Raw genomic sequence first — 16,275 nt, 5'->3', positions numbered from 1 at the left:
GNACATTATAAAATATGTACTTTGTGATGTATCGCTGATAGTGACTCGCTGATCAATTTGATAAAACTTTGATTTATTGATAAATTTTATCATTATAGGCAATGCCTATTTAAATTATTTAAGAATTTTCATATTTCATACTTACCCTAAAAAGAGCCAGGCATAACGTTGTATCTCACAGCTATTCGTATTTTCAGTCTAAAAGAATCGCATGTTTTTGTAAACTTAGGCTATCTTGTGACAATTTGTTGTTTTCAACTGAACTCTGGGAAATATTACTTATTTTGAATTTTTAGTGTATTAATTTTGAAAAGTAAAGGAAGCACAATTTTTCAAGTAGTTACAAAAAATAAATAAAAAATTAAGTAGTATTTTTTTAAGGAGATATGTGTAAAAGTATGTTAATTTTTCTTGAACATTTTTTTTACATTCAAAAGAAATTTATTAGATTTCTAGTATTGACCTTCTCATTTTTTAAAAGTATCATTTCCTTTAAATCAAATATAAAAAATAATGTATGTTTGTTTTAGATAAATTACCTATTTTGCTCATTTTGATTGAAATTTTGTGCATTAAATTGTTTTTGTTTATTTGAGTGGATTTAAAGTAAAAAGTATAACTAATTACCAAATTGCTAAATTGGCACAGGATGTCCTTTCTTTTTTTCACTTTTTTTTATCTTGTGCAAATGATGGTACTGATGTGTAAATCATTGATACTTTAAAATTTTTCAGGCAATTCAAATACTTCTTAATATGTATTGTAATGATCACATGAATTACAATGATGGTACTTGTTGTAGTAGTCCTGAGCCCATCACTGTGCTACAACTTATTACTTTTTCTTTTCTTGGTGTTAGGTAATTATACATATTTTAATTTATGTTAGTAAATCACTTTTTACACTCTTTCCCCTCTTATGAGTTTTTTTAAATTTCATTTTATAACCGTCACACACTGAACAGCCGACCCAATTTTTTGGGTTTACAACTACTAATGTTCAACTTTGTAGCCTTGATAGTAATATCGTCCATTTTTTTTTAGCCAAAACCTGAAAAGTAAGCAATCTTTAAATTCACAGTGGTAATGAGTAACTAGTGAAATTTAAAAAAAAATAGATCTCATGTATATTACAATTATTTCAGGTAAGAATTTTAATACAAAATGGTTAAATTTTCTTAGATTTATTAAATTCAGAATAGAAATTATTCAAAATACTCTTTAACTATTTATTGTTTCAAATTTTTTCTTTAATCTGACCAAATTGGCTGTTCAGCTGTAATATTCAGCCGGCTCGTAATAATGTTTTTTAAAAATTTAGTTTTAGTTAATGTTTGTTCTATGTTATCTTTTTCAAAATTGAAATATGTATTAACTATATAGCTGCTGTGTCTTAATTAATAAATTATATTTCTTTGTAAGTTTTTAAAATTTGCAGTGCAAAATAACGTTTCTTTTTATGGTTTTTAGACTAGTCTAATCATATAATCTGCACTTTAAAGCCTTGTTTAATTTAATTTTATTTCTTATAAAACATATTTTACACATTTTTTTTACCATCAAAAACTAGATTTTGTTGCTATTCAATAGAAAATTATGGGTATCACCTGAAATATAGCCAAAATGTGGCCTGTATTTTCTTTCTTTCTTTTTTTTCCCTGGAAGAGCGAGAAAATTTATTTCTACAAATAAGTTGGAATCATATTAAAAAGTAATTATAAAAATAAATAAATTATTTATTTCTTCTCACAAGAATTTAATGTGCTAGTTAAAAATAATTTTATCAGTTGAATGCTTCTTTAGTGTTAAATAAAAACTATTAGTAAATACATATTAATTTTGTTTAAACCCTGTAACTTGATTGCTTCTTAAAGGAAATCAAAATGTTTTAATTGCCTGTAAATAATGTCATATTCTGATGAAGTTTTTATGCTTATTTCAAGATCAAAGCCATCAGAGTAAAACTTCATTTAAAGTGGCATTATAAGGAGTATTTGAACAATGTTTGAGCATTTTAATATCATTTGAACTACTAAATAATGAAGGAAAAAAATATATAATGAATGATTCAACAGTACAGAAAATCTATGCGAAAGGTAGCTTTTACTTTTTTGAGAAAGGTATTCAAACAAATAATACTTGATTTTTTTTCTTCCATCCCCCTTTCGAAATGTTAAACCCTTCCCTCTCGCTCTTGTCAAAATCACGGGTGTGCTTTCGTCTCCTATTTCTCGTACCCATGACATTTCTGGGCTAGAGCCTTTAAAAGTAATACATCAATGAAGATATAAATATATCCATCTCTTGTGCCCGGAATTTTTTAATTTCTTATTTTACACACTAATTGTCTGTATCAGACTATTTTTTAAAGTAACTGCAGATAGTTCATTTTAAACTTGCATCTCCTGCTTTTAAATTTATCATAAGTTTATCGTAAGTTTTATGCATTTCTGATTTAATGTTTAAAACGCGTATTTTTTAATTTTCCTTGCTTATTGGAAGACCAACATTCATTCTCAATAACATAAAAATGAATGTTGACTTCACCTAAAAAATTACATTTTTTAAGTTTCAAGCTAAAAAAAGTTCTAAAAATTAATGCATATAATGTATATCTTTTTCTTAATATAATTTCCTTGAATAAAAAATAGCACTTTCGTGACCCTTTTTTTGAAAATAATAAGATTGTTAAGGGGTTTAATAAAAGATAGAATAATGCTAGTTGCGTCAATCCACAAAGCAATCGTTGTTATTAGGTTTCAGTTATGGGAGGCTCAAATGATAGCAATTTTTGTCATCAATGACAGACTGAATATTTTTTGTGTGGCAGGGATGAATGACTTCCTCTAAAAAAACTGAAATCCGCTTTTTTCTCCTAATTTTTAAAACTGACCATGTTCAAAAAACTGGAATTTTTGGGGAGTCCAATTATTAGAGAAACACCCTTCCCCACGATTGCCATATCCCAAGCCGCCTGGACGATAACCGTACGTGTAAAAAAATTTTTCCCCTTACAGTAGCCTCCTGAGAAAGAATGATTGTTGGGAGAAAATGGGTGGAGCTTCGGCAGGTGCGCTGTTGTCTTGACATTCACGACTTCCGCTGTAGCGAAAAAGATGAGGTTCTTAGTTGTAGAGTTCTCTGAGTTTTAAGCGGTTTCTTCTCGACAGCCAATATTTGATCCTTGGTTTTCCTCCTTAGAGCGATGCATATTGAATTTGCACATACGTTCATTATAGTTCTCTCTGTTCCGCTCCTTGATTTTGGTCGTTCAGGTTTTTCTTTCTTTTCTTGTGTATTTTTCAAGTTGTGCATTGTAGATAGCTGCCAACTTTTAGTATGAAATCTTATTTGTTCCGAAAATATGATTTTAGGTCAAAATGTTCTAGTTTTTTAATATTCTAGCTCCTTTTCATGCCTAATCCCAATTTTCTTTCAACCAAGGGCGGGTCTAAGAATGAGGAGCAGAGCATCTGATTTTTCCGTAAACATCGCAAAATTCTACGCATCTCAAGACCTATTCACGCACTTTTAAAATCCAATATTACAATTCATAATCATGGGGTTGTATTATCAAACATCGATTTTTCGTATTAATACCCGATTTAAAAACTACTCATTACGATTCTTATTCGCGTGATTTAAAAATTTTGCATCATGATTCATATTCACGCAATTTTAAAATCCAATATCGCGATTCTTGGAAGAAGCTTTTTTTTTTTTGAATCAGTTACTATAAAGATGTGATATTCTTCATTAGTAAGTAATTTAATTAAAACTGTTAGATCAAAAAATTATATTAAGTATCAAATGTGTATGGTTTGTAAATATATGGATATTTTGATAGTGATATTTAAATTTTTGATATTTTAATTTTCACTTTGTGTCATAATTACCCCTGATTAACTTATTATGCTTCGTATTCCTATTTTGTTTTTAGCAAGATGGCAGCTATGAGTAAGATAAATGTATTTTAACAATGGTAATCCTTTTGAAAGGCAAATACAGTGTGTATATTGAGGCGAAAGTTGGCGATTGTTTTAGTGTAAAATTATTGACTGGTTTAAACTTAAAATGCTGAATATTTAGCCGTAACTTCCTATAATTGCTTAATTTTCTTTAATATAGTAGTGGTCAAAGAATTTTTAAATTATATTTACATTTCACTGCCTAAATGCTCCTGCCACTTTTATATAAAATAAAAATCGGCAAAGTTATAAAAGTTATACTTTTATATATCTCATTGATATCACAGTGTCATAATAGAACACTGCTCCTCCCAGTGACTGCATTGTTAAAGTTCAGCTTTTTTTTTTATCCACTTTCATACCTGGTTTAGTTTTTAGTTATCTAGCTCCATTAACAATGTACATTGTACATTTAAATGGTCCTTGCTAATTTTCTTAGGAAAAAAAAGCAAATAATTTCTTCCACAAAGAGCACTCCTTCAGAATTAAAATCTAATTCATATGTTATGAATGCATAAACAAGCGCCTCAAAGGGACTGAAAGGTACACAGGTGAAGATAAAACAGGAAAAAATTTGCTGATGGATAGAAGTAAGGAAAAATAAAATAAAACAAAAAGTCTGTGAAGAAGAAAAGTATAATTCAGATAAGATATTTTTGTAATTTTCAAACTACAGAATCATTAAAGAGTAACAGAACTAAGATCATTAAAGAGTAAATGTGAATAAAATATACTTCATAGATGCCAAATTAAGAAAAGAATTCATACTAATTAAAGCAATTAAAAACAATACTTCCAGTGGAACAACGCGTTAAGCAGCTGAAAATCCGAAAGGAATTGAAACAAAAGAAACAATGAAAAATGAATAAATATGACAACTGAAGCTGACGTCTTCTGGGGATACCAGCTCCGGAAGCCATAAATGAAAAACCTTTTCTATTGAAAGAGCACGACAAATGTCTAAATTGCTCCCTCTGTACCCCAAAGGTTTTGCCAATGTCCAGGAAGAGATTACAATACAAAATATAAAATACAAATGTATAAAATCAAGACAAATACATAAGAATAACATGCACAAAAACTTACTTGAAACATAAATCCAATAACCAAATTACACTACTGACTGCCAGACAACAGCTAAATTAAAATAAACGAAAAAACTGCACCCCCTAATTTGCGCAGAAGGAAGAAAAAAAGGATAGACCTTTGCGGTGCAGATAGATCAATCTAGACATTTGTTGTGCTCTCTTGATAGAAAAGGTTTTGCATTTATGGGTTCCGGAGCTGGTACCGCCTGAAGACGTCAGCTTCGGTTGTCGTATTTATTCATTGTTTCATAGATACCAAAGTATGCTCTGATGCCAAGAATAAAAAGGATAATTTGGAAATGAATGGAGAATGTGGAAGTTTCAACAGTAGACTGTAGGCAATAACTAGAGGATATCCTGATATTGCTCATATCTGTCATCTTCTTTAAATCTATGTTTTAAATCACATCTAATCTGACTACATAATTTGAAATTTTCAGACTTCAATATTGAGAGTAATATTTAAGTTTAAATATTAGTTTGAAACCCAATATGGGAAAAGAGGTCAGCATTTTAATAAAGGAAAAAGAGATGGCTGATAGGGTTATAATATTTATTGACAAAAATGCTGAATATGACTAATAAACAGCATTAAAGAGGCAGAAAAAAAAGAAAATCAATCATACTTGATAAAACATAAATTCCATTAAATTTAATTGCAATTATTTACTAAAACAAGAATTTATTTAACAAAATTTTATTATTTATTTTCCTAGTCATGCTAAATTTTATTTTTTAAAAAATTTTTAATCCTAATTGTTGTGGATAAAAAAATTAATTATATAAAAGTTTATTACATTGTTTATAAGTAACATATTGAAGGGAATGTACTTGCTGATAATATGTAGCGTGCAAAATAAAATAGATCATCTTTAAAGACTTTTTGTTCATATTTCAATAAGCTAAGGGCCAACCTTAGTCAGTGCCGGATTAAGTGTACGCGGGGCCCTTGGCCATTCAAATTATGGGGGCCCTTAGATTAATTTTTTTTTCTCATATATTTTTTATTTATTCAAATATAAAAGTATTTATATATCTTTTAATTCAAGAAAGCATATTTAAAATTAAAATAAATAATAATAAATTGAATTTTACTTTACTTTCTTATATTAGAACTAAAAAATATTCCTAACATTTTATAATCATAACATATATATTTGAAATTGACTTTTTTTAAAAATGTTTTTCTTAATTTTTTTAATTTTATTTTCAGAAAATCCATTTTAAGGAGGCCCCTAATCATTGGGGGACCCAGGCCATGGCCTAGTCTGGCCTATTGGGTAATCCGGCACTGACCTTAGTAGTTCAAAGGGAGACCTGAAATATGCTAATTAATTAGTGTCAACTGTCAATTAAGTTATGGAATTGGATGCAAAAATGTACTTTCTTTGAATAAACCTACCTTTTGACAAATTTGGATTTTTTACTATCTAAATATGGGGGGTACTCACAAACTTTCAACCGTTCTCACAACTGAACCGTTAGGACCATATTTTGAGAATGTCACTACTTCCCATATTCTGATTGTCTAAAATCCAAATACATTAGGAATAGGTAATTTTTCTGAGAAAGTATACTTTTGTAACTGATTCCATAACTTAATTTAATAGTTAGGATTAATTTGGATATTACCCTACTTTTGTAACTGATTCCATAACTTAATTTAATAGTTAGGATTAATTTGGATATTTGATAACAAATATGCTAATTAGTATTATGCCCCTTAAAATTATTAAGATTGGCACTTAATTTGTAAAATCCAATGATTTGGACCAAAGTTATTTACAATTATATCTTTATTTTTCACACTGTTTAGTGCGTAAAAGTTGATCACCCAGTACAACTTTTGATCAATTGGTTGGCTTAGTACGTACGAGACTTAATGGTGTGAGGGCCTAACCCTAAAAATGGGGGGGAGGGCGCAATTTGGGAAATATGGTCCCAATAATTTAGATAGATCAGTTGAAAGCTCTCTCGTATGCCTTTTAAGACAGAGGGGTGCCATCTATGGCCAAGAATTCTAATTCTGCCGCACCCTACATCACACCCATTTATTAGGCGGACCCTTCCAGTCATTCATCCACAGATCGTAATTCTAACCTGAGTCAGGGAACGATCAATCTCCAATTCAGTACCCCCAGATGTATTCATTTGTTATGGGAACATGGAGGACTATGCGACTTAACAGATTTTACATGCATCAGTCACCATTTACTACACGGGAGGTCTTGAAAGCTTTGACCCCTTAATGTTAATTTTATTTTTTGCATATTTCACGATATCTCAAAAAACTTTGTAAGTAAATTGAAAAATATTTACACACAATTATGAAATTTGTTTGTCCAAAGATAGCGAGTTCTATATAAGAAATTATTTCGAATAATTTATTATTAAATGATGTTAATAGTTGAAAAAAATTTTAATTGTCGGATATACCAATTTTTATATTATTTTAAAGTATGTAAATTTAAATACTAATTACAACATTTGAATGAAATCAATTTAATAGTTTCCGAGTTAGCCAATTTTGAAAAATGGTATATTTAAAATTTGATTTCTCTCATTTATATGTTGGATTTTTTTACTTGAAATGTCCTCTACTGTTTAATTTAAAATTTTCTATTGTATTTTTTAATATCTTATGTATAAGTATCCTATTTTGTAACTTAAAATATCTTATTTTAACAGTTCTCTGATTCATTTAATTACATATTTAAGGTTAGGCCCTCAAACAACTAAGATGAATCTTAATAAATGTTACTGTGGTGTCCTTTTCTTTGTATTTGTACATTCTATTTTCATTAATATGCAATCAAAAACGTTTTTCGAGTTATTAAAGTTTTATTCAGAATTTTGAGATTTTTATACCCTTTTAAGTACAATACTCTTACTATATTCAGTTTCTAAAACACTATTTCTTATTTAACTTTTTTTTAAAATTCTTTTAAGTACATGCAGAAAAAAAATGTTATAAAATGAAAACTTGCATTTTTAAAAAGAAAATTGTGTTTTTTCAAATATTTATTTTAAATTTTTTTTCCTTAAAAAATAGAGCTTGATTGAATTAGATGTTTAAAAAATATAATTGAAAGAAAAAAATGAATTTTTTTTATTTTTATCAGAATCACTCATGGAGGTTAAAGTTTGAAAAAAAAGTAGATAAAAGCAAAAAAAGTGTCATAACTTAATGCAAAAATTTAAATCATAATCTGATTGTTTAGTTTTCGATTATGATTACCAGATATGTTTGAGTTTGATTGTTATAGCTCTGGTTAGCAAAATATAAATTTTCATACACCAACCATTGAACAGCTAGATAATGATTTTGATTTATCAATAATGTGAGCTTTCATGACAAAAAATTTTAAGATTTTGTTATAAAAAGAGCTTACAAAGTTGTTTTGGTCTAGAATTCATATTATTTGTACTATTTTTGTTTAATATCTTTAGCTCAGAGCAATTGCACTTTTAATTTTTTTTCTTTCACTTTTACCTAATTCTTCCATGGGTGACTTAAAATTGAAGGTTATGCAAAACTTCTAATTCTATTAATTTTTGTATCATTAAAATTTTTAAATTTGATTGTTAATATATTTACAATTTGAAGGCATTTTATATAAATGTGATGAAAAATGTTAAGTACATGGAGATGAAGACCTGCCAGCATAGTTCTGCTTCATTCTAAGCATTTATGTTTAAAAAGTTTTGATAAAAGTTTGAAAAAATTTTCAATCAAAAAATTAGTGGCACACCATTGAATTTTCATAGATATGTATAGTAACTTTGTTTTATATAATTTCCAAAACAAAATGTATATGTTCACAAAAATATAGGTGCTCAATTTTTCTTTGATGACAAAAAAAAATCTTTTTTTTTTCTAGTGTATTGATTGGTTTCAAAATAATATTTAAAAAATAAATTGAAGGTTATGCTAACAATGCTACATTCTAGAAATTCAAATACACAATTTTCTCTATTAAAGTACCAATTTTTATATTGTTCGCATTCCAGTTATTACACATAGTTATACAATGACATAAAAATGACATGCTATTTCTAGAAATGTCCATACATAATTTTTTTTATTTTAAAAAACTTAATTTGCTGGAAGTTACCAACATAGAGAACCATTCTTATTTTTGATTTTTTTTAAAGTAGTTTTAGTAATAAATAGTTATATTATAATTATGAAATGAAGTTAATTTCTGAAATGAAATAATTTTGCAGCTGTTGTATAGCTTTAGCCATGGTGGTTCATTATAGATGGATTTACAGAAAAATTGTTCCTGCCAATGATCAAATTTTACCCAGCCAAGTTGGCAATGGTAAGAAGACTAAAAAATTTCATATTTTCTTCATTGGTATGACTTTTTTTTTATGAAATTAAAAATAATTTGGAATGGTTGAATTCATTCTGTTTTCTTTACTGCTTTACTTTATTAAGCAATGAAGCCTCTAAAAATTCATTCTTAAATTAATAGATACCTATTTTTTTTTTCAATTTTCCATTAAATAAAGAAAGGAAACTATGTTAAAAAATTGCTCTAGTTAATATAAAAAATATCTTCATATGAATGATATGATCACTTATTTTGCAAACTTTATAAGTTATCTTCTTACCACAACTTTTGATATACTTGTGGACTAGATCTATTACATTCAACCCAGTCAATAGCAGATTTAAGTTGGAACAAGTTAGAGACAAGCTGAAATTTTATCATTCATCAGTACCTAATGAGAGAAATATTTCTTTAAAAGTCCCTACCCTTCCCCTGTTTTTTCCCTGCCCCTCTTAAATGATTGTTTTACATATACTAAGAATTATGATCTGCCACTATTCTCTCTTAATTTATAAAATATATATAATTTTATTCCTAAAATTCTTTTTTTTTTTTTTAAATGAGTGTTCCAATTTTTCAAAGAATATGTCTTTGCAAATGATTGCTTAAATAGGAATGATTTATAATTTTATTTTTTATTGCTTTAAGAGAACAGTATTTCAGTTTTGATAATATCTCTAAAAAATCGATAAAAAAAGTTGTAGACCACTTTCAAAAGATTTGTATACTTTTACATACTAAACTCACCCTCCTGTCAATAATCATTCAAATATTATTGTGTGTGCATTTTCATTTTTATGTCCTTTTTTTTAGGAAGCCAAGAAACTACTCTCTTTGAATTATGCACAGCTCTTGGTCGTTTAGGAATTGTGATGTCCTACTTTTTTCTATGTGACAGGTAATAACAAATCAGCAATGTACCACAATAATAAAATCTTATAAAGCTAAGAAGTAAATCTGCCTGTTTTTGGTTCACAATTATCTATGTTCTTTAGAGAGAGACAATTTTTTCATGATTTGTTTTAAAGTTCTGCTGCATGTGATGAAAGTAAGTACAAATTGTATCCAGTTTTGGTTAGTTATTTTAATGTAGATCTTAAACATATTAAAAATACCCTATTGGCAATCCCAAAATTGGAAGAAAACTCCACAGGTGAAAATATAAGCACTCTTTTTTTTTTTAAATGTATTTACAATGCGGATAATGCTTCTGTTATTCAGGGAAATGAAAAGGGTGTTTCATTTTTAGAGAAAAAGAAAGGAGAACATTATATCTATTAAATGCTACTGTGCCATTTAATACACTTGGTGTCCGAAAAAGCTGTTGCAACTCTCCCTGTGAAGATAGAAGAGGTTTTGATTGATATTTTGTACTATTTAAAAAAGAATGTTAATTTTAATGACTCTCTTAAAAAATTTCAAGAACTGTATGGTAAAGAAGCCCTAAAAGTGCTGAAATATGTGTTAAAAACTAATTGTCACTAGGACGAAGCATGATATGATTGGTTAATCAATGGGATCCACTTATGAGTTTTTTTAGAGCTGAAGTTTCTTCTTGCAATGTGCCTTCTACTTTGTAGATGTACAAAATCCCTGAGGTTATTGATGGAGAAATAAAGCACAGAAGATAAATCAATAGTTAAACCTGTAGTGCCAAAGAAGAAAAATTTTGCAGCAAAAAATGTGGTTCCAATCAAAAAACATAAAACTAAATTTAGTTCAAATTTATCCAAGAAAGAGAAAATTTTTGTTTTTTAGCTTCAGAAATAGATGTAAATAAAAGTTACAGTTTATTTATTTTGAGTACTATTTTTACTTTTGAATAGATTAATGTGATTTTGCAGTCAGATTCCCCACAAATTCTTCGGTTAAGAACTTTCCTTTTAGAGCTGTTGAAAGAACTTTTTCTAAGTTTGTGAAACCTTCTGAAGGTAAAGGAAAAGAACTGACAGATGTCAGTTTTAATTTTTCATCTAGCCATAAGGATAGCTGATCAGAATCAGCATCCTCTAGACATAAGGATCAGCATAGTATAATCATAGATAGCGCTACTCAGGAACTAATTTCAAAATGTCCAGAAGAAGAGAAAATATTTATGCAGCAGTAATAAGATATTACTACCTGCGAGTATATAATTAAAAAATTTTCCTTAAATAATGAAATGTTAAAACATTCTTGACTTAAATAAAATTGAATATTCCAGTTTTGGTAAGCATAAGATATCTTGTAGATTTGTTCCATTTTCTGTTAACAGCAAAAAAGAGGGGGAAACTAAGCTTGCAACAATGGATGAATCAAAAGCAATTTTACCAACTTTAGTTAGAGGATCTCAGTGAAATAACTGTTCCAGGTAAACCAGCTCATGAGTGAGAGCAGTGATAAATGAAAGGTGCTGAAGACATGTTTAAATATGATAAATTGGCAAATATTGTTTTGTCTATTCTGCTTATTCCTGATTCCAATACAAAATGTGAGAGAGTTTTTACTTTAGTGAGGAAGAACCGTACTAAATCTAGAACAATTATGTCAATCAAAACTTTAGAAAGCCTGTTGTTATTAAAAGCCAGATTTTTTAAAATGAGTCATGAGCAAGTGTTTGAAGATGATTTTTTGATTAAGGCAACAAAAAAAAAGCCACTGCAGTTTCTTTAAATTCAACTTCCTTAAGTGCTGATTTAAACGAAAACTTTTGAAGAAACATTCTTTTGTTTTGTAAATAGCATTTTATGAAAAGTAAACCCTGTTGCATCTTTAAATTCATCTCTATCTTCTTCATACGATGGTGATTTTTTTAAAGAAGACTTTTAATGAAGCATTTTTTTTATTTTGTATATAGAATTTATTTTAAGTCTCATCATTATGATAGTTTTTTTTTTAGAAAAGGATTATTAATGCATTAATTTATAATTTTAATATTAATTGGAAATATGATATAACAAATTTCTACTCTTAGCTTTTGTGACTATTGAAAAAGTTCTTTTTGTTCCAAAGAAATTATATCTTGGTAAGTCTTAGTTATCTGCTAAATATTGTTAGTAAATTAGATTTTATTATGTGCAAATAAGATATATAAAAAAAATTGTGTAACCAAAATTTAAATTATTGAGATGCTTTTTGATGATTCTGTTTTTTTTCCTAAATAACCAAACAAATAAAATAGAATTTGCTTTTTATTTTAATAACGTTCTTATTTGAATAGCATTGCAATGAGTTGTATTTATAATTAATTTGTAATGTAATGTTACTTTTCAATTAGTTCTCATAAAAAGTTTAACTGATTCTAGTTTTTATAAGTTGGCAAGTATGCCTATCTTCCCTGATGTTTAGGACTGAGATCTTAAAGCCTTATATAAGATTCTTTAGAGGCACTGCTGATCTCCAGTTCATTTTGATTGACATGCATCCACAGGGGTCTGGTATGGTTGAGGAATATTTTGAAGTTGGAGTTATTCAGAGGATATTGTGACCTGACATATTTCCTTACCTGAATTCCATAAAGCTTTTCTGAGATACTCTTAGCAGAACAATTGCAGCTCGTCACATCCTTCCCTGTGACCTCTTGGTACTTAGAATTTTTTTAAAGGAGGAGTAGGATGTATTGTCCCAAAACTTTTGTCAATCTTGTAAATAGTATTAAAGTTCATTATATCGACTTGCATTGCTGTCAATGAGGATCAAACTCTATGAAACCTTCTGAAAGTGCCATTTAGCTACATCATTCTGTGATGCCCATTAATTTAAGCAATTACCCTATTCCTATTGTTAGAGGTCATGCTATTACCTTAATCCTATTGTTTTCATACTTTGATCTAATTTCATGTTAAATTTAATTTGATTAGGTTCCCTATTATTGAGTACTCCCCAAAAATAGTGTTTTTTTCCCCTTAACTTTTAAGCATATACAGTCGGACCTCAATGTAACGAAGTCGCTAAATCCCGATAATTTTTTTTTTTTGTGTCTATGACATAGCCGAATCAAATGTTTCTATGCGTCTTGATTACTGCTTCTGCAATTTGCTTGATGTTGTCGTCATAAAGGTCTATCAATGACGGCAAGACTCTTATTTCTCTCAGATTAGCACTCATTGCTGGACACTCAAAGATGTGGCATGGTGTCAGCTGCGTATCTAGGCAATTTCCGCAATTCCTATATACTTTCCTGCCCTCTCTAATCCTGATAATAAGTTCGATAAATGGAAAATTCGTTAAATAGAAAATCATCCTTTGAAATACTTAAATGACACAAATTTGGTTTCAAATTCATAAACGCTAGAAATAATTAAAATAGCAATGGATGCACCTTTATATTGTAAAGTAGTATCTACTATTTATTTTATAAATCTTAATCATAAAAGAAATCTGCATGGAAAGCAAGAATAGAGCAAAACATTATCCAGTGTTACACAATCATGCTATAAACATTTTCAACTAAAAAAAATTTAAAAAAAGCTAAATTTATGCATAAAATTATAGCTGCATTTATTATAAAAGTAATTTTAAACATACATTACCACATGCGTTCTAAAGTTTAATTGCTACTGATAAAATCCGTTAATTTTGTCGTTTATGTTTGAGTTTTTTGTTTGAACTCTGAACAAAAAGAGAAAAAGTGATTTTACTGCTTTCTCTAAAAGTTAAGTTGCTTTGAAATTCAATTCAAGGTTATTTCCCCCATAAAATGCGTTAACAAGTTTAAAATGTTCTGAAATATTTTGGGAAATAGGGAAAGTGGATCTCAAAGAAAAGTTCGTTAAATAGAAAATTCACTTTGCTATTTGGAAGTTATTTTACGAAGAAATTTCCAAAATGCTCTTGGTTCCTTGAAATAATTTGCAAAGTAGAGAAATTCGCAAAAGGGAAGTTTGTTATATAGAAGTCCGACTGTATATTATATATGATTAATTCTATCTATTTAATAAATATATATATTAAATTATGAATAAAGCTACTTGTGAACAATATACATTGTTTATTTATAAGTATTAATATACTTATTCAAGAATCATATTTATACTTTTGTTTCACTACATACCTCTTTTATATGACTTTGAATATCAGGCTAACTATACTTTATAGGTTGATATTAATTTATGCATAACAAAATGAAATACACTACTAATTATACTATGAATTTCTATTTTTAGGACTAATTTTTTCATGAAAGAAAACAAGTATTTCTCATATACTAACTTTTTCCTTCCATTGGGATATCTCTTTGTTCTCGGAATATTTTTTACTGAAGAAAGCCAATATGTAAGTGTCTCTTATGTTTTCCTTTTTAATGATTGGGTTTCAGATTTTCCTGTCAATCAACACCTGACAACTAATTAACCTTTTAACTGTTATGCATTCTAACAGGAATGTATAAGAATAAATGTGTCATATTTGCTTGACAGTCATTCAATTAACTCTCATGTATCATTATATACTTATGCTAGTGAGAAATAGTTAGTTAGAAAATACTCTGAGAGAAATATTACTAATATCATATCTTAATTATGTTATTTGTGGTTAAATTACTATTTGTCCGAAGTACAAAGTTTGTCCAAAGGACCATGTTTGCTTTTCCAAGATATTGATAAAGCTGTGATAACAGTGAACTTTAACTTTGTGTAAATTGACCACTTGTGCTTTTACTCATTAACATTAATTTATTGAATGTAAAATTTTTAAAAGCTTCACTAACTTTAAAGCAAAAGCTCAATCAACCAGAATTTTCAATGAGTGAAAAAAGTTTTGTTTCTTTTTTTCAATTGATCTTCTGTAAATATGTATATAGTAACAAAAGATTAATTGGAACAGATGAAAATCTACCATAATATATGAACACTTGTTCTTAATGGAATAAATGCCCCCTTTAATTTCACTAAAATATAAACAAGCAGTTAGCACTGAAAGAGCGCTAACCTCTAAACTGCATAGCTGCATCAGGATCAAGCTACGAGAAAGATACAAAGAATCCGTCGCCTCAGTAAAGAAGTGGGAAGTGAAGGGAAATAGCAACAAAAAAGCTGGTGATTTAGTATGAATAGCAGAAAAATTGCAGGTAATTTAGTGTGAATAGCAGAAAAGGTGAAATTATTTGAATTGGGATTTAGTTTGTACCTTATTAAAATTCCTTTAAATTAAACTCATTACCACTCTATCAATGATAATTTACTGAAAAATAAAACAACAGCAAGAATAATAAGTTCTGAGTAGATTGCACCAAATGCAGATAATTTTTCTTTCTGTCTCTCTTTTCTTCCTTTTTGCAGTTTCAGTCTATTTGCAATTTTTGCAGTCTCCTACTCTGAAGCTTCCAGAAGTTTTCTATATTTCCGCAGTTCAGATCCAGATAATTCACTTTTAGAATATATCTTTTTTCCTAAATAAAATTACAAAACTTAAGATCAATAGTAACCTTTCAGTGCCGTAACTTCACCCCTCGGGGCCCTGGGGTAAAAATTTTTGGCGGGGGCCCTTTCAAAAACTTTCAGTACTCCATCGCTATAACGGTCATTTTAGCTATTTATGTATTATGTTAGCGAATATGTTTATGAAAACAAGTTATTTGTTCGCATATAAATTGAATAATCATTGTAAGTTTTCCACATGGCAAAATACGAAATTTCAGCGAAATTGATTAATCCTGAGAAATTAAATTTTAAAAAGTCGTACTTATAAAACTCAATTTCTCAAAAACTATTCAACCAATTTCGCTCAAATTTTGAATTTTCCATGTGGAATTAGATACTTTAAAATGATACCAAAAAAAAAAAACTACTATATGCCTTACGATTCAAAAGTTTTCAGACTATTATTGTCCCGTAGTAGACTGATCGTTAAGACACGGTTTCCCAGCAGATCACCGAAGTCAAGCATCGCTGGCTGCTGTCAG

The 16,275-nt window shown here is 28.5% G+C and overlaps 1 protein-coding gene across 3 annotated transcripts in view; it reads left to right on the top strand.

Annotated features, from left to right (window-relative positions):
• Nucleotides 1-16,275, top strand: part of LOC107436980 (N-acetylneuraminate (7)9-O-acetyltransferase) — a 56,379-nt gene that overhangs the window by 13,061 nt on the left and 27,043 nt on the right. For all 3 annotated transcript variants that reach the window (XM_043042142.2, XM_043042143.2, XM_016048829.4), the window contains exons 6-9: nucleotides 735-859; nucleotides 9,283-9,380; nucleotides 10,209-10,293; nucleotides 14,540-14,648. In XM_043042142.2, coding sequence (XP_042898076.1) covers nucleotides 735-859; nucleotides 9,283-9,380; nucleotides 10,209-10,293; nucleotides 14,540-14,648 — 417 coding nt within the window. The remainder of the gene's footprint in view (nucleotides 1-734; nucleotides 860-9,282; nucleotides 9,381-10,208; nucleotides 10,294-14,539; nucleotides 14,649-16,275) is intronic.

Source organism: Parasteatoda tepidariorum, chromosome X1 (genome assembly GCF_043381705.1).
Source record: "Parasteatoda tepidariorum isolate YZ-2023 chromosome X1, CAS_Ptep_4.0, whole genome shotgun sequence".
Classification (NCBI taxonomy): Eukaryota; Metazoa; Arthropoda; class Arachnida; order Araneae; family Theridiidae; genus Parasteatoda; species Parasteatoda tepidariorum.
The sequence above is the reverse complement of the archived record's forward strand: the minus strand, read 5'-3'. Positions and strand labels throughout refer to the sequence as shown.